Below are 21,391 nucleotides of genomic sequence, written 5' to 3' on the forward strand. Positions count from 1 at the left end.
CTTTCTCTGTGATGATATTGGGAACACTACATTTATATTATGCTACAGCTTTCACAATGTATCTTCACTCAGTTTTAACCACAGATAGGCTGCTTGCCAGTGAAACAAATTAATCTGCCTTTTTTAAATGTGCAATACAGAGTTTACATCATTACCACACTGTATGAGAATCCAGTGTTGGATGTTTCCAGGTCCTCTTAAATTAAGCTGTAGTAGTACCTTCTGGCAAATTTACTCAAAAGCAGGTCAAAGATACAGATGGTATAGCTGTCTATGCCACAAAAAATTTTGTTTGCTGTGTATGCAGTCAGATAAAAAAGAAGAGACATGAAAAAGTGGTGCATAATCACCTCTCTACTAAATCTTTTGAGTCTCATACACAAAATAGTTTAGTAAAAGTATGCAACTTTCCATGAAAAAACAGAATTTGCCTCTTCTGGTATAAAATTGAAGTGCCCAGCATTCACTGGGCACCAGTGAGCATTTATTCACTTTTCTTAACTGTTCTTAATTTCCTCTGTTGAGGTTCTTGGATTTGTCCAGACTACAACACAAATGTTCATAGGAAAAGAAACATCAGTTTTGTAAGTAGGCCCAGTCCTGAGTGTTATTCATGTTAAAGAGGATTACATGTACATCTTTCATTTGTGCAAGAATAAGATGCATATTAGATAGGCAGTACCCCATACTCCTGTGAATTTTGGTCATGGTTAAATTGGCCTTCTTGTTTTGCGGTGAGAACTTTATTTCAAATAAATCAGTAAGTACTTCTCAAGATCTCATTTGGGATTCACTTCCTTTCCCCAGAAGCTATGTAAAGATTGAAAATATGTATTGTTATATATTGCTGTATTTATTTATACAGCAATTCTAGAGTCAGAAACAACTGACCAACAAGAACAAATAGTTACCACGGATTCCTGCTTCCAGAATAAATTGAGTAAAGATAACTTTCTTAATTCACCAAACTGGGAGTTTCAATGTTTGCGATATTCAATTCTATATATTTTTAGAAGAGAACCCATTATTCATAAGGAACTTTAAAGCCAAAAGCACATAGCAAGTTTACCTCGGGAATGTCTCAAAAGACCATTTAACAATTGCAACAATTGGCTATGCATCATTTTTTCCACAGCTTGCTGCCCAAAGTGTCAGCTTTTACCTTAATTTCTGAATTTGCAAACTCAACAAAAATGCCTCCATTTGGGAAAAAAAAATCCACAATGGCATTTTTTTAAAAAAGTAAGAAAATTAATGAAACAGAAGCATACTTTTATGTGATTTTGCAAAACAAATACCTAAGCCAAGACATGTAGTAAATCACAAACTAAAAATATAATGTAACCTTGAGTTACTTGAGTTTATAACCATGTACATTTTTAAAATCCATCAAAACAAACAAACAAACCATTTATAACAAATTATCCTAATCAATTTAAGATGATGGAAAGCAGACCTCAAGACAAGAAATGAGTACTTCTGTTGTAATTCTGTCCTCTGTCTACTCATTCTTTTGTGGTTGAGAAGAGGTACAAATGACGTCCTTTGGATTGTTTTGAACAGCCAGATGAATCATCAGATTCTTTTTCAAGACATTTAGTTGATGCAGAAAGTAAGCCTCCACCGGGCATGAAGACAGTGCCTAAAGCAACCTGGAACCCATCGGTGACTTCTACAGATGGTGCACCCTGTGACTATCAGATTTTTATACAATACTGCAAGAGGTGCTTGAAGCCCTTATTTTTTGCAAGGAAGACTACACAATTAACGTGCACTAATTAATAGTAAATTGCTAATTAACAACTAACAATTAAAAAAACAATCAACAACAGGTTAGAAAGAATTCAGATTTTCATGATGTGTAGAGGAAGTCAAATTTCCTAGGTACTGTTTCAAATTTCTACAGAAATGGTGGCGGGTTTTTGTGCCAGCTGATTAGATAAGCTGCTCTGCTGCAGTTGCTAAGGTCTCTATTGAATGACAGCACTCTTAAGATATGTTTGTTGCACACTGGTAAATCAGGCAGTGAATGACTGATTTGGAGTTACCTCCTGTTTCTGGTCATGGATGGAAGTAAAAGACTGACATTATCCCAAGCTCTACATTTAGTTTGTGCATCCTGTCTTATCTACCTTTCAGAAGCCAAGCTTTTACCCTGAAAAAGATTCAGGGAATACATAAAACTTTTTGATATCATGTCAAAATACAGCTGACTGACAGAAAAAAAAGGTGAAATTGTTGGTTACCAGATGAATAAGAGACCCAGAAAAGTGCGGGGAGAGGGGAGAAGAGGCAAAGACTCTAAGGCAAGCAATAGTGTTCTAGGAATGGTTTTTCTTTCAGTCACTGAAATTATTTCATGCTTAAATCTAGCTGCTTAACAGACTTCCTGGCTTTCTGAAACTGAGTGCAGTGAGTTCTGTATCTGTTCCACCAGCTAGAGGGGAAGAAAACAATCTCACTGATCCATGGTAGGTGGTTTATTTTTCTCATGGCAGATGCAGTTTCCAGTATCTTGCAGATCATTCTGTTATGTGCTTTTTGTGCCATGTGGTAATGCATTTATTGAGTAAATTTTCAGTTTAATGGGATTTTTTTTTTACTAGTAAAATAAATCACTTTGCTTTTGGATTGACAAAAGTGAGCTCTACATAAAATGCAAACTTAGCTGTTCCTGCCAGTAATTCCATGTTGACCTCCACATGTGGGGTTAGCTTTGGGGCCCTGTGCAAAGATGTGGCACCAATCACTGCATGCCAAAGCACCACCTTCTGGGAGCCCATCCTGGTGGAAAACAGCGTTGTGATAACTTGATGGCCTTTTGCTACCCCTGGCTCTTATTCATCAGTGTCCAACTGGTTAGCAGACAATTCCAATAGACCACATCACAAGGGAGGGTATCACTCAAGACTACATTGTCAAGGCTGACCAGTCTTTTGCTCATTGTAGCCTCTCCAACTATGCAGTGTAATTCCTGTTTCCTTTTGGTGGCCTCTGCAAGGAGCCTGTCAAATGTTAACTGCAAGCCTCAGGGGCCATCAAGGAAGATTCATGGACACCGTCAGCAGCTATACTAACCATTCTGCTGCTGCCAGAGTAAAACACTCTCCAAAGGCTGAAATGGCATCTTCCTCTCACCCACAGACATCTGTTTGTATGAGATCTGAGTGCCACTTTATAGCAGATGCTGCTTACCCGGTATAATCCTGAGCCACACGGTCATTTGGCAGAAAGCACAGATCGTGCTATTTCAGATCACAGTACGCAGATATCCAGCGTCTCAGAGGAATACACATTTGGGCAAATAACTGGTATGACTGCACATAGGTATATCATTTAGAGAATTAGAGGATTCTGTGGTAGGAATGCTTAGAAGGTTGATAAATGTGACCAGTTTTAAACTTTCTTCTTATTCCAAGCTTAGACTGTATCTCATAACATGGGACATTTGGTACCTAACTCTGGTTCACACCACAAATTTTCATAACACTTTGATAACAAATCTAACAGACCAGGACTGGAGCCTTGTATGGTTAGCAAAAGGCACACTAACACCTGCTTCTAGTGATTGCAGTAGGATTTTTTACTGGGCCACTGGCTACAGAAATGCTTATATATTATTACCTATTATGTTATATTAGTTTGCCTATATTGGAGTTCAAAACAAGCTGTTGTTAATTAAATCCTGCTTCATGTGATTCTACTTTTATGGGTGCAGCAGGCCACTGCTTTGGCTACATAACCATGAAGTGATAAGCTCTGAGGCACAGGTTGGACAACAGTGTGGTGAACACTGTGTACTATCACCACCCTTCTAGCAAAATGACAGTGGAGAACCTGGGACCTCCAATGCCTGGATAGCCATCCCAGCCCCACTGGCATCCCAAGGCCTAATGACAGAAAATTAAATGAGGCCATCTGGTGCACTTGGTTCAGGGCTAGGGCTAGTTCACCACAGCAATCAAATAAATCAGTGCACTAAACCATCAAAGCCTTGCAGCCATCCTGCTCACATTTTTGAAAATGATTAGATTTGTCTTTCACCCTTGGCAGACCTTGTACATACAGCCTTTCTCAATGTGTAGACCTTTACCTGCACCTCTTCTACCTGTGAACCATCTTTAAGCACTGTACATGACAGATGGGCATTCCCTAGGCAACCAGGCTTGTCTCTGCAAATGAAGCCAGGCTCTATTCCTTATTTCATTACGTCTTGGTCTGTATGCCTTTTTCTCTGTGTCACCAAGGTTGTGGTCTGTGGTGGGTGCCAGTGTGGCAGAGCCCTGGCAGCCCCACATGCAAAGGAAGAAGGGTCAGGCTATGAAAGTTACTGCCTCTGGGGTAGCGTGGACCCACACACAGTCTATGTGCCTGCCAAAGTCAGTCTCAGCTGGCAGCTGTAACCACTTTATCGTGCTTGCCACCCTGGTGCCAAGCATGATAGGGAGCGGAGGTCCCAGTGGGGACCATGTCTGGTTGCCAGCAGGCAAGTTCTGGCTGATGCTATTTTATCTGCTGCCGTTGCCATAGTAGACTCTCAGCTGAGGAGGAGCTGCTGACTTCCGTCCCTTCCACTCTCCTGTCTGCTACAGCACATTCCCTGCCTCTGCATGTATTGGCTCACGTCTACAGGCATCTGTCTCTAAACCTCCTCAGTATTCAGTCTCACTGCCTCCCATGAGAAAAATTAAGGTATAAACCTAATTTTTCCTATTTCAGAGGACACCACAGGGCAGATCCTATTGCTGAGCAGGATGGTCTGAACAGGATGTCAGCAATGTGAGAGAAGATTCCCTCACCTGGGTTGTTCTTGGAGGTTGGCATGATGCTTCTGGAGAATGGCACACAGACAAAAGGGGAGCTGGAGACTGCATACTTGGGATCCCCTCCTCCTGACCCAGGCCTCAGACCTGAAGACCTGCTGCAGACCAACACAGTGACATATGCCAAGCTGCAATTGACTTGAGGTTTCAGCCCTGTGCTATCCTGAATATCACCATTGTCTTCTTCAGTGTCTTGAGAAAACAGGACATGATACTCAGAACCTCCACTCCTGTGGTCCCCGAGGGGTCCCAGCTGGAGCTGAACTCCTCTCACTCTTGTCTCAGATCCTCTTTGGCTAGGAGAAAGGCAGCCATCCTCCCAGCCCCACGCCCTTCTTCAACTTGAGGTCAAAAAAGAAAGGAATGGGGTTTTTATAGCATGCCATTAGTATGTCCAGTAGAACCTAGAGCATGGACTAAGGCTTGTTGAGACATTGCCAGAGTACCATGTCAAAGCGAGCATAGTCATGTCCATAGTAGTAAACAGTAGTGGTCCTTAGCACCCCCCTACTTTCACACCATGTGCAGGAGATGTTTAAGGGCAGTGCTGCCTGTCAGGAATAAATACTTTCCTGAGACCATTCATCAAATTTACAGATGATTCTAAGAGTTTATAGGTTTACTAAGAAAGCCCAATGCCAGGGAATAAATGTGCACGGGGTTCAACTTAGTAGTAAAAATGCAACCAAAGTGTGATGATATAGAACTGATGCTGGACAGACATTACAAGGAATACAAGAAAATCTGAGCACTTTCCCTTGGCTTGAGGTGACGTCTCTGTGTGTTTTCACTCAGTATGACTGTAACTTGCTGCTACGGCTATGTTTTACTGCCAGGTTTCCTCCACACATACAGACAAAACGTTTTAAAACTTGTATGGAACGTTTCAGTTTAACGACAAGGCCAAGTCACTGGGAAGCCTTCAACAAAGAGAAATTTCTGCAATTCAGATTCTTCTTCAGGCAGCTGTTTTTAATATCAAATATTCTCTTTCGAGCAACCTTCCGAGATTAAGGTGTGTTGAACTCATCAGGTCACTGCTACCACTCCTGTCTGATGCGGATCATACAAGTGAAGCAAAACAAGTGAAGTTGAGTGATGTGATAGAACACTAGGCCTGGAGATGAAGTTATATATCATTACTATTTTGTAATTTATATTTAAACCTGGAACCATTTATATTTAAACCTGGAAATTAGAAATGAGTTTGAGACACAGAGGAAAAAATGTTCTGGATCCAGATAGTGTGTTACTTAAAATTCTAGGGATGTTGATGGCTCTATTGTGCTACATACACCACTTGACTTGCATTAGAAAGGGAAAGCTATCAGAGTTCTTACACAAGAGACAAACATACTTCTGCCATCTCTAACTGAAGTACCCTCTGCTTCTCTGTGTGTTTCAGATGCTGAAACTTTCAGCAAAGTGGTGAAAGTGAAATTAGCAGTAGACTCATACGGAAAAGTTTCGAAGTTTTGAGCTTGAGTTAATGAAAACTTATAAAGTAGTTATGCGATACATTAACTGAATAGTTGCAGATAATGGAGGTCGTTGGACAAATTTAGGTGAAAAATGTGTGCAATCGGATTTTGAAACTTGTATGTGCTCAAAGTTGAAGGTAAAACTAGATTTATATCTACTTGTATAAAACAACTAGGCTTGTTCTGTTTAACATGTAGTTATAAAATACTGAATTTAGACACACATGTACAGTATAAAACTACTGTACTGTTTTACAGAGCAAAAAGCTGAAACTAATATGTCATCTTGGGAATACCTGGAAGATCATTTACTTATTCTTAACAGGATTACCATTTTTATAGCCTGTTTCGTCATTTAAATAAAGCTAGAACCTCTCCCATTTAAGGATCAAACAGCTGCCTGCAGTGTGATAGAGATTTTATACACATAGAAGAGGAGGGGGAATAATTTAAAATAAATTATCAGCAAAGCCCTCCCAGATAGGTATGATGACCATATAACTGCATTTATATCAGCATATACTGATATATAAATATATCAGTATATATTTATATACTGTGTTATCAGTAACACATGGAACTCTAGAACTAAAATGTATATTAAAAGAGAAAAGGTTATAAACTTTCAGTTGGGCTTCAGATTGAAATTCATCAGCTTTGGTCTTGAAGTTCATCGAATTTGAACAGTGAGGATAACTCACTGGGATCAGCAGCTGACTTTGTTAAAAAAAGAAAAAAAAGAGCACTGGTAAATAGAAACTACAATGCCAAAAAAATCAGGAAGCAGTTTAAATAAGCCTTCCTCAATATATCTGAAATATAAATCCCTGGTTCCCAAATGGATCTCCAATTACTTTATTTCACTGTTGGATTGTCTTCCACCAGGAAATCTTTTTTCAGGAAAAAATTGTTAGGCCACGTTACCATCTGTACTAGGAACAGCATATGGGATGGCATAGCTGTTTATCAGCAATCAGTGAACAAGGAATTCCTGTGGACATTTTCATGTACTGAGTTTGCAGCGTATATATGAATGCATATATACATTTCCTATTTGTCTTTGTGCTCAAGACCAGTACCGGGGAAACAAGTTTGTTACCTCCCTCAACCTCTGTGGTGAGCCCGTAGGACTGTCAGGGTATTTGGCACTTGGGCTCTGTGCAATAGCGGTCCTTACAACCGGGAGCACCTCCTATGCACATAAAGTGTATGCATGCACTGTGTACAACTGGAGCACAGGAAGGAAACCACGACAGCAGAGGCAAATCTGGTTTTGAGATGACTTGGAGGTGATTTCTGATCCTCTAGCACAAACTATATTGGAATCCCTGGGAGAAACCCAAGCTGCAGCTCACAAATAGGATGAGTCATCTAGCGCCGGGCTTGCACCATATCACTGTTTTCCAGCAGGCCCCTTCATCTATAGAAAAAATACATCACCAGCCACATAAAAACTTCCTGTTTCTGCTAACAAATGACTATTACTCTCTCTCCCAATGACCACCCTGTTTCACATATGATCACTCACTACATGATCAAACCCCAGATTTCCTTTTCCCATCCACAGGAACATATGACAGAAATGATCACTTGTGGTTTATCTCATGCTTCTGTCTTATACTGTGGAGGCATATGGCATTTATCCCCCAGCTCCGTAGTGAAAAAAGTGTGGCCCATGCCAGGTGAAAGCTTGGCTACTGCTGGCCTGTGCAGTACTTCTATATGCAGATACATGCTGAGTGCAAGCCAGGACTTGGCATCCATTAAACAAGTTAAACCAGCGTAAAGCCTTGAATCTTAAAGTGACATCTGAAACAGAATCTACCATTTAAAATGTTTCTGAATGTGGCACCGGCATTCACCATTTCTAATTGGCAGTCTTCTAAGGACTGGGTTATATTTTTGAAAGCTACAGTTGGCTAAATGTTGTGATGACTGCAGACATTGTATCAAGACCTGTTTTCTATTCCTAATAATTTTATCCTCTTATAAAAGATATACAGCAAATTATTTAGAAATATATAGTCTTTTTTACTTGCATGAATTGGATCAGAGTCTGAAAGAGTCAATAAAGAGAATAACAGTGTAATTTTTTTCCTACATAAGCTTGAATGAGTATAGCTTGAAAAAGTTTCAACTCCTTTGGCACATTCTTTAGAGTCAGAGCAAGTTAACAAAATTTTCTTTAGATTTAGCCTTCTCAATGTGATCTGTTCAACTATCTCTGCCTTGTGCGCTCTTCCTGTTTATAAACTGCCCACTATCCTACTTTTTCTTTTAAATGACCACATAGTGCCAATTAGTAGGGAATTTAAATACAAAACCAAACCAAACTCTTACAGCAGCCAAATTGTGCTCCAACTGCTTGACTATTTTATTAATTATGGCCATAAAAACATACCTCAATTAGTCTCTGGCAAAGTTTTTAGTGGCTATTTTACTGTGCTGTTTAATTTCCACTCTTATCTTAGCAAGGAACAGTACTTCATATACTACAAAATTTTCTACCCAGTACAACTGTGCAGATATAGCCTGTCCCATGACTGGAATGTAACAGCATATTCTGCTTGGACTACATCACAATTCAAGTATTCATGTAATTTTCCATCATATTTTCAGGTCTGGTATTCTCTAAAACCCTAAACCTTTCCTCAAGCATATTTTGGTGCTCACCTTAATGTATCAAGATGATACATTATGATGATTGTCCGATCCCCTATTTTTTCTGCCCTGTTGTGATTTACTATCATGAATATGCTAAAGCTTTTCACATATACCTGTTCAGATTGTGTCTGCAGATGAAGATCTCTCAGTCAAAACAGGAATACGCAACAAGGTGTTACTAGTTGGAGTTCCATAAAATACAGAGAGGTCTGAGTTCAGTCCAGCCATGTTAACTATTCTGGAGGTCCTTAAACTAGGCTCTGAAGAACTTTAGATTTGATAAACTAGAAACCAGTTCTGTATCTTTACCAGTTAACTTTGATTTAAAATACTTATGTGACCCCCAGTTACAATCTATCTTTGTTACTTGATATCACAGGTTTTGTTCTTCAATATATACGAAGCTGCTTCAAGTCAATGTATCTTCACTTTCCTACACTTTCCAGATCCCATTGCAAAGACCAGTCTTCTCTATCTCTCTTTTAGTACAGTCCCAACCAGGACACGAGTAATGGAAAACTGTACATGGATCTGGTGAATCAGTGTGTCTGAGACTGCCAGAGAGCAACCTACTAGTCTGTTTCCAGCTGGCCTAAATATGATCCAGATCAGAGTTACCAGTTTCTTTGATGAGGACTACTTGAGCTGTTGAAAAACACTTATTATTTCCTGTGGCACTCTTGTTTTCATGGGTGGGCACAAAGGATGAACCCAGCATTATACTTTAGTACTGTGTAAATCAGTATGTAAGATGTTGAATATGCTTCAGACACCCAAAAGACAAACCAATATATGGACCAGGAATGACAAATACATAGAAATATTTATACACAAATTACCAAACACAAATAAAACTTTAACAAAGGTAGAAATTTAAAAATACATTGTCATGTGTACTACATCCACAACTATTAGCCATGCAGTCATTCACATCATTTTGCGATTCTAGGGTAAGGTAGAATAAAATGTCCCTGATTTTTCTTGCTCTAGGGTCCCAAGTCCCAGAGGTGATAGCCACATTACTTGGAAGGATTAATGTCCATATTTATCAAGACTTCTAAAACATTACATTCTCTCAGTTCTTTTTCATCTGCACATTTTCTATATATTCTATCTAGCATTCATGAACCTCTCTTTTGTGGTACAAAGCATGCAAAACTTTACGTATTAGTAACATCCTTTAGGGTTATCATTCATGTTGTCTTCAGGGCAAATTAGGGGGATGTACCTACCACTTAACAGAGCCAGGTCATTCTCTGAAAGCAAGCTGTCAATTCCATTATGTTAGTTACCCTTTATGGGCAAAACTAATATTAATTACCCCTCAAACCTCCACAACTGTAACTTGTAGTAGTCTTGGACTGCCACCTAGAAGCTAACTGCCTGTTTTGGGAGTCATCTGGACTCTGACCTTGAGATCACACATGCTGGTGTGTCACAGTAAGTCCTTACGGAAAATTTCTTAGATTGTTAATTTATTTGATGCTGTTTCTTTGTTTATCAATATAGTTCTACCACACAGAACTATTGCACCAGCAACAGTTTGTGCAATGGAGATGTGCACTTGCAGCAGCAAGCATCACGTCCTTCAGTTTTGCAACTTTCTGAACCATAACAGCTATTTTGGTTTTCAAGAAATGAAAATGTCCACCATTTCACATACTTTCTTTCTGTTTTCCACAACAATACAAGAAATCAGAAAGCTCTTCCAGTGCTGTCAGATCCACGGTCTACTTATGGCTGACACAGAGAAAGCCAGTACACACATACAGAGCTTTCACGTTACACAGACTGCTACACTGCCAGGATAAGAACAGTTCTGCAGAAGAGCTGGGAAGGTCAGACATTCTCTCATCATGAGCAATCCTAGAGGGAATCCAGGCAGAGATGCAGGAGGAACACCAGGACAGATCCAGGAAACCTAGCAAGCAAAAGGCACAGATTGAATAAACTGCAGCATGGGCATGCATGCGGACTATACAGTTACAGAAGAGATCACAAGAGATTATAAATTAAGGTGATTAAGGTCTCCAGTGTGTTTACTAGCAGGTAGTCTTCACAGCTACATAGGCACTGGCATCCGAGCATGTACTAGGGCACATAAAAAGACTGACTTGCAGGGAAAACCCATCTCTAGTTTTGTCTCAAGGGTTACAAGTCTCAGCAATGTCTACAACTGGTTTTCATTACTTTGTAAAAGAATGTTAGTCATCTGAAACTAAGTCACTCTGGGCATTAACAACTCATGACAAAGAGCAGACCTGAAATCAAGTGGTATGCACAAAATGGAGTGAAATAGTTTTAAAGTTACTCAGAAAAATTATGTAGTCATTCATCATGAACCCGTTTTGGTTTATCCATTGCATATTTTCAGTATACTTACAGAATCATTTTGATTCAGGAAAAAAAGACGGTAAACTCCTAACCCCTTTTCTCTGATGTCCTTTATGATAACCACTGAAAGTTCTGGTCTAGATAAGCTAAGTATATCATCATTAAATTCATTAAGAATTTTATAGAACTATACACTCTAACCTAAAGAAACATCTTTTTATTATACTTGTTCCACTGCAAGTGCAGACTTGCAGAGTTTTTTGATAGTGTTTATTATTGAAGAACATCATATAAAATCAACAAGCTGCACTGAAACTGCCTAAGTTGGCAGCTAAAAAACTCTGACAGAAGAAAGTCCTTTGTTTTGGGGAAAAAAAAGTGACATGGAAATCAGGTACAACCTCCAATCAAGGTCTTGCTTTCATGTCTCTGTAGATATGATTTTTCAAACATCATCCCAGGGACAAAAAGAAGAAACAGTCATTGACTGTTATTCCCCAAATAAGTTTACACTAGTACAATGTGATCAAGTCTATAGAAAGGGAGAGGTTAAAGATAAAAAGCTGGAGAAAATATTTTTCCTTATTCAAGGCCCTTACTATTTAATTTCCCTTCCTTCCTACCCCACCCCCAACCAGGTATATAACTTTACCCAGCAATTACTAGACAGTAATGTGTAGACCTAATTCCTCACTGAAATGTTGATGATCAGAAAAAAAAATGGGGCACAGCATGAGACCCAAGAAGAAGAGGTTCAGCTGCTGATTAGCAAACAGATGACACAACTCCAATCTTCATTTACTACTTGCTTCTAAATTTTGCAAATGTGTTGATGGGGATGGGTGCAGTGAAAATCAACCTCTTCTTTTAAGTCAAATATTTTAAAATACCAAATTTATGAATGAGGTCCCTTTACATCAAATATTTTGTGATATCCTGTCCTGGTTTCAGCTGGGATAGAGTTAATTTTCTTCCTAGTAGCTGGTATAGTGCTGTGTTTTGGATTTAGCATGAGAATAATGTGATAACATGTTGATGTTTTAGTTGTTGCTAAGCAGTGTTTATACTAAGTCAAGGACTTTTCAGCTTCCCATACTCTGCCAGCGAGGAGGTGCACAAGACGCTGGGAGGGAGCATAGCCAGTCTGACCCAAACTGGCCAAAGGGCTATTCCATACCATATGTCATGCTCAGTATATAAGCTGGGGGGAGTTGGCCGGCGGGCAGCGATTGCTGCTGGGGGACTGGCTGGGCATGGGTCGGCGGGTGGTGACCAGTTGCATCACTTGTTTTTCCTGGGTTTTGTTCCTCTCTCTCTCTTTTGTTGTTTTCCTTTTCATTGCAATTTTTATTATAATTATAATTGTTGCTATTAATTATTATTATTAGAATATTTTATTTCAATTATTAAACTGTTCTTATCTCAACCCACAAGTTTTCTCACTTTTACCATTCCAATTCTCTCCTCCATCCCACCAGGGGAGTGAGCAAGCGGCTGTGTGGTGCTTAGCTGCCGGCTGGGGTTAAACCACGACATATCCAAAGCATACATATAATCCATTCTAGCAGAGCGGTTAAGGAACAGGCTGCGTCAGCCTTTTAACATTTGGTACATGAGCATTACCTCATTCTAGTGTTTCTCTTCAAGACTTTTTTTTTCCTAATATATAAAAAAGTGGGTGTTCATGAAGAAAGTGGTCTGGATAAAGAAGTTAGCAGTTTGCAAAGGAAACCTCAAAAACATAGCCTATGTTTTGGGGCTTTAACTTTCACATGGCGGGTGGGTTAAATATCTCATCTTTTGTAGTCCTTTCTAATTTTGTAAGCCTATTAAGGTTTCAAAAGTTGTTTTCCTACTTCACGCAGGAAAAGAAAGATTATTCAAGGGCACTCCCCCACTTCCAAGCAGGCCAATGCAGAGTTTATACTAGTTCCAAAGCTAGAGTTTTCCAGTAAAAAAATGTAGGAAGTGATTTAGTGTTAGCTATATAAATGCATTATTCCTGATCTGAATGCGAAGTCTGTCTTGCTACCTAATTGATCTAATCCAAGCTGTTAGGGCATAACACAATCTCAGCATTGAAAACTTCTGCAGCTCTGTGGAAACGTTGCCTCATTCACACTGCTGCAGAACAAACATCTGTCAACTTGGGATGATTTAACAGTGAGAAAGAACATCTATTCTAGCTCCTTTAAGTGTTATTACCCTACTTTTTTCTTCATATTAGTTTCCGGAAATAAAATCACCTCTTCAGTGGGGACTTTGCAAGTCATGTTTTGGTGAGCGGTGCCAGAAAGCTTAAGAAAAGTGACAAGAAAGTGACTGAAACTAGATTTTCTTAAGATGCGGTAGATAGACATAAGAGCACTTAGTATGCCTGGGCAGGGCTTCAGAAGTAAATTGGAAGCATGGACGATTTATAAGTCAGGAACAACATGCATATGTGAAATGTGAACAGTTTAGAGACATCTACATTTGATTTGCCATCATTCTTAAACCTATACCTCCACAAAGAAATTCTCACCAGCTGGGATGCCTTTAAGAGTATCTATATATGAAAATAGTCACACTGTACTCTGGACTAATCATGCTTTCTACCTCTATAAATGAATTTCGCCTTTATCTTCTGTGAATTTTTGGGGCTGCTGACATGCAAGCTTACATTGGAAAAATGATACTCTGTTCTGAACTGGTGCAGTCACAGACCTGCATTGATAGTGAGTGAGCATGAGCAGTCACCATTATTTGGCTTTCAAGACCCTCCTTTGGTCACCCCAACTTCCACAAAAAATGTCCTCTTTTCGTCCCCATCATCTCACAATTTGCAAGTAACACAGCGTGAGGGCAGATTGCTAACTAGGTTCCAAGACTAATTTTCTCACATTTTAAAGGGTAAGGGTGGATTCTGCCTAGGGGGAGAGAAACAGAGGAGAAAGAGTGCAGGAAATGGCACCGCTTCTTCTGACCCCCGCTCTTCCCAGCTCCCTCCCCATTCCCCTCTCTGGGTGCCTGCAGCCCGGCTCCCCGGGCCACCTCAGCCCCAGACTGGTGAGAGAGGGCGATGGCGGAAAAATGACCCATGGAGGCTGAGCAGCGAGAGGGGCTGGGGGGGGTAACGGCCCCGGGGGAGGCGGTTAGAGCCGTTGGGGGTGACGGGTGGGTGGCCGCAGGGCGTCCCCAGGCGAGTGGCTGGTCCAGGACAGGGACAAGGTGTGCACGCTGGCATGGGGCTGGGGGTGCCTGTCTGCTCCTGGGTGGGCCCCTGTCTCAGGGGTGAACAGGCACCCAAGCTGTTGTGCGACAGCGTGCTTGTCATGGAGAGCGTGTGCCGAACCGCTGGGTGCACGAGCACCTGAGCGTCCTGGTTATGGGAACCTGCTTAGCGTGCTGCCCCTGAGCTGCCGTGTGTCCACACATTTGCTCACTTATCCATGTTTCTGTGTGTGTGTGTGTGTGTATGCAGAAGGGGGACTTATGCACAAGAGCGTGTGCATGCGTGCACACCCAGGTGTGCTCATGGAGAGGGCCTGCACAGATGAGCGTGCACCTGTATAATTCAGGTGCCTGCAGAAGGATGTGTGTCTTTGCACGTACTTGTGAAAGCATGCAGGTGTGCATGGTGTGTGCAAGCTGAAGTGTGGTGTACCTCAATGAGTGTTTTCCATCCATGATTTTTCTTGTTTTATCCAGTTTCATAGAATTCAAGGGTAGGGAGCAGATGGTCCATCAGAGTGCTACCTAGGAGCGTGCAGGTACCCTCTGTCATACATAAGTGCTTATGCACAGGGAACTATTTGTCTGTATGGATGTACATATACACGGGTGCATGTCAAAACCTCACAAGCACTTGGATATTTTCATGTATATATGTGTATGAAGGTTTGTGCTAAGATATTGAATGTCTACCTGCAGCAAAGAATGTGCATATTTGAATGTCAGTTTGACAGTGTATCTGAGGGTGCCCCTAGGTCTATTTTTACATGTGAATAGTCTGAGGAAGCAGTTTTGCTTGTAAAGTGTGTGGTAAGAGGTGTAGCATGTGGATAGCAAAATGCCTTGTATCAAGGTTAGAGAAGCATGTTGCCTATATCATAGATAACAGAGAAAATGTGCTTGTCTGTTCATGTTTTATCAGTGTAATACTGACTGTATTACTGAGAGAATGTTATGCCAAAATTTTATCCAAAAGTATAGGTGTCATATGTATCTTCACATCTTTCTCATACAGCTACTATGCCAGATTAATACGTATATTTCTGTATTTGCATGCGTATCATGTATCTGTTCTGCAGTGCTTTCATTTGCCATCTGAGAATGCCATCTGAGAATGCGTGACTGCACATTTTTAATTGGGGAGCATGTATAGACCAATTGGAAAGTATAGCCCATTGTGATGTATGTGGTATATGTTTTGTAGATCTAGTCTTGCAGTACATTGATTCTTATTGCTCAGTGACAGCAGGTAACAATGAAAGACAAGTTCTTTAGCTGAAAGTTTCCTACTAATATGGCATATTTTCATCTGTCAGTTTCCTATAGTTTCAATAGTTAGCATCATCTCCTCAGAGTCTTTAAAGGACTGAATTTAATGCCATGCTGACGACTCTGTCTCGCTATCTGGTTTAAATGATTTGAAGAAATACTGTATTTAAAATTTTATTCCTTAATAATATTTTTAGATGAAATGTGAAACAAGCATCAGGGCAAGAGTTCTCATGTTGGCCACTGTGCCTCAGTCTGTGATCTAAAAGGAGCAGCTCCAGTGGGAATACCAGGATAGTTCAAATGCTGGATGTATTTGCTGGTTGACTTGTCAGATATCAGTGCCAGTGGAGATGACATTCGTGGTGGCACTTTCATTTTCCCCAAGACAAAGTCTATCAAGACCTTTATAAGCCTCCACTCAAGCTGCTGATCCAGTGATAACATTTATTAATCAGTCAAGCTTCATTTGGAAGCTGAAGTCAGACTTCATCCAAGTATGTAACTTAACTAAGATGGTTTTCCTGTCCAGTTCTTAGTTAATTATCTATTAAAAAAAAAAGGCAAAAGATATGAAAGGCATGTTTTATTAATGACAGAATGATGAATGCACCAGGATTCCGTTTGGGAGTTTAGTTATGGGACACATATAAGTCATTGCTTTTCTTGTATCCCAGAAGATAGTAAGCTTGATTTGACATCATTAGAGTTGAAGGTCTTTAATCAATATTTTTTAAAAATGATCCACTGTTACAGCAGCTGTCATCCCATCCAAGGTCCCTGTGGCCATTCTGAACAAAGTAATTATAAGCTTGAAAAATTGTTGAGGCCAAAAAATTTTGAAGACCCTAACAGATTAAGAAACTAAATTTTATTCTGTTTCCTGTGCTATGTGGGTTTTGCAAATAAGTTGTATATTGCTCCACAGAATTCTGACATGGAGTGTTAACTGCCACTGTTGTAGGGGCTTCAGTTGAGTTAATTTTTAAGGGAATCAGAAGGTAGTGCTGTGTTGAAAACCATATAAATCAGTTCTGCATGTCACATGTTCTTTTAAAAAAGTGTTAAATGTTCTTCATATTTTGATATGTTTCCTATAATCACAGGGAAATGGAAGGCAAGAAGAAAGAAACCCAGCTCCAGGTATAAATCCTAATTACTTGAACAATTCTAGAGATGAATAGATTTTTTCTGCCCTTTTAAGATGTTAAAATGTCAATTCATTTTATTTCAGGCCATAATAACCAATCAAAACCAGTGGGATAAAATGTTGCTGACAAAAGGTGTAGTAGGTACTAACTGTTACTATTTTCTGTTAAATCTCTCATGAAGGCATGAGAGATTTACATTTACGTTTACATTTACAGTTTTTCATACTTATATACCATATCATCTTTAATAGATACTTGTCATAAATCTAGAAGACTAGTGCCATATTATCTTTTAAAGAAAGGTTATATTACTATATTTATATATATATATATTGTGTTTATGAATATGTCTCCTCTGATAAATAAATACTTGTCACAAACCATACTATCCATTATTTTATACACGGCTATAGACCAATGTTTAGAAAATACTTTTCCAATATGGTATTCCGTATGGTAGGAGGTAGGACACTTCTGTGGAAGTGTTTCCCTAAAATCTTGTACAGACTAAATTAATACTGTACAGTTGTACTTAGCAGTTAATTGGTCAGCAGTCTTGAGAGTGCATGTTCTATGATGTGTATTATCCCCAGTTTTCAGTTCGCTCAGTTAAATAACAATATCTCCTAGGTCTCCTAGGAATTGTATTTGGGTAGAAGGAAAAAATCTGTAATGGGATCATATCTACAGAGGAGTAGTAACAGGAAAGAAATGATCCGCATGGGCTCATGGAGGTAAAAGTCCTGTAGAATAAAGATCTAGATAAGAATGAAAGCCAACAGTGGGAAAAGAAAAAGAACAATTAAAAGGAAAAGGAATATGAGAGAAATGTAGCTGTTTGGATTAATCATCTCAAATAGTATTGTGAAGTAGGATGTTGATGTCAAAAGTAATTGAAATAAAAGAGGAAACCGTGATGTATCCACTGAATACATTGATGTATTCATCATGCATTCATTGACTAGGAGAGGACTGAAAGATGCATATGAACACCTTCCCAGTACTGTTCCAATACACTCATAAATATGTCTCATTTTATAAGTTCCACAAGTCAGCTGTTTGTAATTCCAAACTATTACATTTTAGTAATAGATGTGTATCAAGCTTGGTGTGGTCCTTGCAAAGCTGTGGTGAATTTATTCAGAAAACTGAAGAATGAGTTTGGTGAAGATGATGTGTTGCATTTTGCAGTGGTAAGGATGTAAATTCTGTATGGAACTTTATTTACATTTTATTTTAAATATGGTTTTTTATCCATCTGCATATACAGAGCTTTCATTTTACTATCTTTATACTGAGTGGTCATAGTTTTGGCCTCGTTGCCTCTTCTTCATATCTCCTCATAAGACTTTGTTTAGAGGTAGATTAGAAATGGTAACAAATATGGAAGGAGCTATAATAGAAAGGGAGCTGATATCCCACAACTTCTGTTTTTCTTGATGAGATTGCAGAAATGTTCAAAAGCTGGATGATATGATTTTTAGTTTTAAGCCTGTACATTATTGATTATCACATTTAAATTCTTACATCCCTGAAAAATGCTGTTACATCTTTTTCCCAAATATCCCCTTGTATTTCATGTTTAAGAGAAGAAAAAGGGGGAATTGAAAAATAAATTATCACAAAACTATAGTAGTAAAAGTATTCCTCTACACTAGCAGTATAAAATAGGAGGTATATATCACATTTAAAGTAGATAAATTTGTTTCACAGATTCACTCCCTCCCAGAGGTTGACCAAGCTCATCCTTTTTTATGTTACTGAAAACTTTCAATTGCCTGATCAAAGCATTTTTGCAGAAAATACATCTATTGTTTACACACAAAAAAGTAGGCAGTTGTGTTCGGGGATTATCTCAAGTGCTTTCATAGAGTTGACCACATGTCACAAAGAACTTAGTACAGTGAATAATCTCTTCTGTCAAGACTGCATGGACTACTTCCTCATTTAGGTATGTTATTATAATCTATATGCGAAAACAGTATTAGGTTAAGATATTTTTCCGTGATAGCTGTTGTAATATGAAGGGAGGCCAATCCCATGTTACCAAACCTGTTCTTTCTTCTTCACCAGCAAGTGCCATAAGGACTGCTAATTGTGTTTAAGACTGCAGTTTGAGTGTGTAACACTAAGGTATATAAGATTGCAGTTTTCTTGCAGGCAAAAAGGTTTATATATATATATATATATAAAATATATATATATATGCATACATATACAAATGTAAGTAAATAATATTTTTCATCTGACTTCAGGCAGAGGCTGACAGCATTCCAACTCTGCAACCATTTAGGAATAAATGTGAACCTGTGTTTCTTTTTTGTGTTGTAAGTATATCACATCAGTTTCTTTTAATGTGCTGCCTACTTTTGCATTAATTTTTCAGCAGATTAAGAAGAAATGTGAAGCTGTATAAATCATATCTTTACTTTTTACAGTATGTAGGATCATATAATCAGATGTTGTTTACTTGAGGCTGATTCCCATGCCCAAATCTGTGGTTCTCGAGCACATTTTTGTTGTGGCTGCTGCACATACAGCCACAGAAGATTTGTGGTAGCCACAGTTTTGGTAATTTCTTCATGAGAAATCAGTATAAGTTTTCCAGGGTTGCCTCACATAAAGTGTCTACATGAGGCTACAGTGAAATGATTATTTTATGCACACCTTCCCTCAGGGAAAAAGAGTTTACATTTCCTGCCACTTCAAGTTTTTTAAGATAAACAACTAAAATTGTGTTTTTCACACCTGAGCAATTGTAACAATGAATCATATATTTATTATCTCTCCTTGGTGGACACAGAAAGACTGTTCTCCTAGGACTCCACTGTAGAACACTGCTCATTTATGAGGCAGTGGGTTTTTGCAGCTTGAGGGTGCTAGGATTTGAATTCCTGCAACTAAGGGCCGAGAACAACAATACTTTCAGGACACTTTCAGGTTTGAATCTGAATGCTGCCAAGTGAAGTTGGCAGTATCTTTGATCACCAGTAGTTAGCTTCACCATGGTGTTCCTGAGTGTGGTAGAGCATGCACTGAAACATAACGCGAATGAAAAGATAGAAAACTCCATGTCACAGAAATTAAGAGCTAGTAAATTCCATATTTGCATTTATTTCTGACTGTACTGTTAATGGTGAGCCTAGAAATAAACATAGAAAATGAGGCAGAAAAAGAAGGGAGGAAGTAAAAGTAAGAAAGGTTCATTCTGAACTAGTAGAGGTAGTAGTAGATTTGGTATTCACTTCAGTGGGCATAGGAAGTGGTCCTGTTGCTGGGAAAAATAGCAAGATAGAGCATGTTCCAAAACTCAAGTTAATGTGTAAACTAAGTGACGAAAACTCACCAAGAGTGTTATCTTCTCTTTTACAGAATGGCAAAATTATTGCAATAGTGAGAGGTGTAAATGCTCCTCTTATAAGTAAGAAAATAACAGAGCTAGTGCAAGAAGAGAGGGAAATTGCAGCTGGACAGAAGGAACGTACCGAGGTACTTGCAAAACAGATACTTAAATATAAATGAGTATTTTTATTACACTTACATGGTTCCTCTTAATGCCTGTGACAGTGTTTTCTGTAATGTAATATATAATTTTTTGTATTTTTTTCTTGACAGTATAGTGACATATGTGAAGGGGTTTTTTTAGAAATTTCCATTAAATGGTACTTTATAAAAACTTTAGAACTTTACAGATTTGCCTATTAATGCAAAAAATGGAGAGATGAACAAAATGTCACTGGCACATAAAGGTTTTAGTCATCTTTTTTCTTTCAGGACAGAGTATTTTTCATGTATAACTCAGTAAGAATGCATCATACAAAACAAATAAAGACATGGGAAATAGTCATATCTCATTGCTTGTTTTGAGTGAAAATGGAGATCAAAGAACTCTGCTTACAGTAAAAGGAAACTTTTAACTAACTGTAGCTCAGTTAAGGAAAATCAGCCTAGCCCAAGGTCTTTCCTAGAATTGGTCGCTTTCCTGCATAGCAAATATATTAAATTAAGATAAAAGTGTTGTAAAGATCTGACAGCTGTGTTTGGTGACTTTAGCTTCACACTGGTGATGTACTGTATTTACAATTACCTTAGGTAGATGAACTTGTTTTCCTAGAAGAGAAATCATCAGAAGAGACTGTTGAGGAGAATGTACCTGAGGGTAAATATATTTGATTTATTTTAGAAATGTTAAAAGAAAAAAAAAAGTAAACGTCTTTTTAGTTATTTGATTAAGAATTGTGTATGTCCAGCACCAATAGACCTTCCTTTGAGTTAATAACATGAGAGGTTATGACTGAGGATATCAAACTGAGGGGAAGCTTTCTTCTGTAAGGAATTAAGATATTGCACTGTCATCAGCAGTGTTTTCAGCCTGCTTTAGGAACCTTCAGAATTCAGGTCCCTGGCACATAGCAGTAGTGCTATGTGCCAGGAACTTTCTTGTGTAAAACTAGTG

The 21,391-nt window shown here is 38.9% G+C and overlaps 1 protein-coding gene across 1 annotated transcript in view; it reads left to right on the top strand.

The window, feature by feature from the left end:
- The window catches only part of NME8 (NME/NM23 family member 8), a 29,834-nt gene that overhangs the window by 6,790 nt on the left and 1,653 nt on the right, over positions 1 to 21,391 (top strand). Inside the window, exons 3-10 of the mRNA XM_072851606.1 lie at positions 2,374 to 2,471; positions 4,720 to 5,913; positions 16,891 to 16,927; positions 17,019 to 17,076; positions 18,022 to 18,128; positions 19,191 to 19,262; positions 20,308 to 20,424; positions 21,028 to 21,094. Of these exons, the coding sequence (XP_072707707.1) occupies positions 16,895 to 16,927; positions 17,019 to 17,076; positions 18,022 to 18,128; positions 19,191 to 19,262; positions 20,308 to 20,424; positions 21,028 to 21,094 (454 nt within the window). The 5' untranslated portion in view covers positions 2,374 to 2,471; positions 4,720 to 5,913; positions 16,891 to 16,894. The remainder of the gene's footprint in view (positions 1 to 2,373; positions 2,472 to 4,719; positions 5,914 to 16,890; positions 16,928 to 17,018; positions 17,077 to 18,021; positions 18,129 to 19,190; positions 19,263 to 20,307; positions 20,425 to 21,027; positions 21,095 to 21,391) is intronic.

The sequence above is a fragment of the Ciconia boyciana genome, chromosome 2 (assembly GCF_034638445.1).
Source record: "Ciconia boyciana chromosome 2, ASM3463844v1, whole genome shotgun sequence".
Classification (NCBI taxonomy): domain Eukaryota; kingdom Metazoa; phylum Chordata; class Aves; order Ciconiiformes; family Ciconiidae; genus Ciconia; species Ciconia boyciana.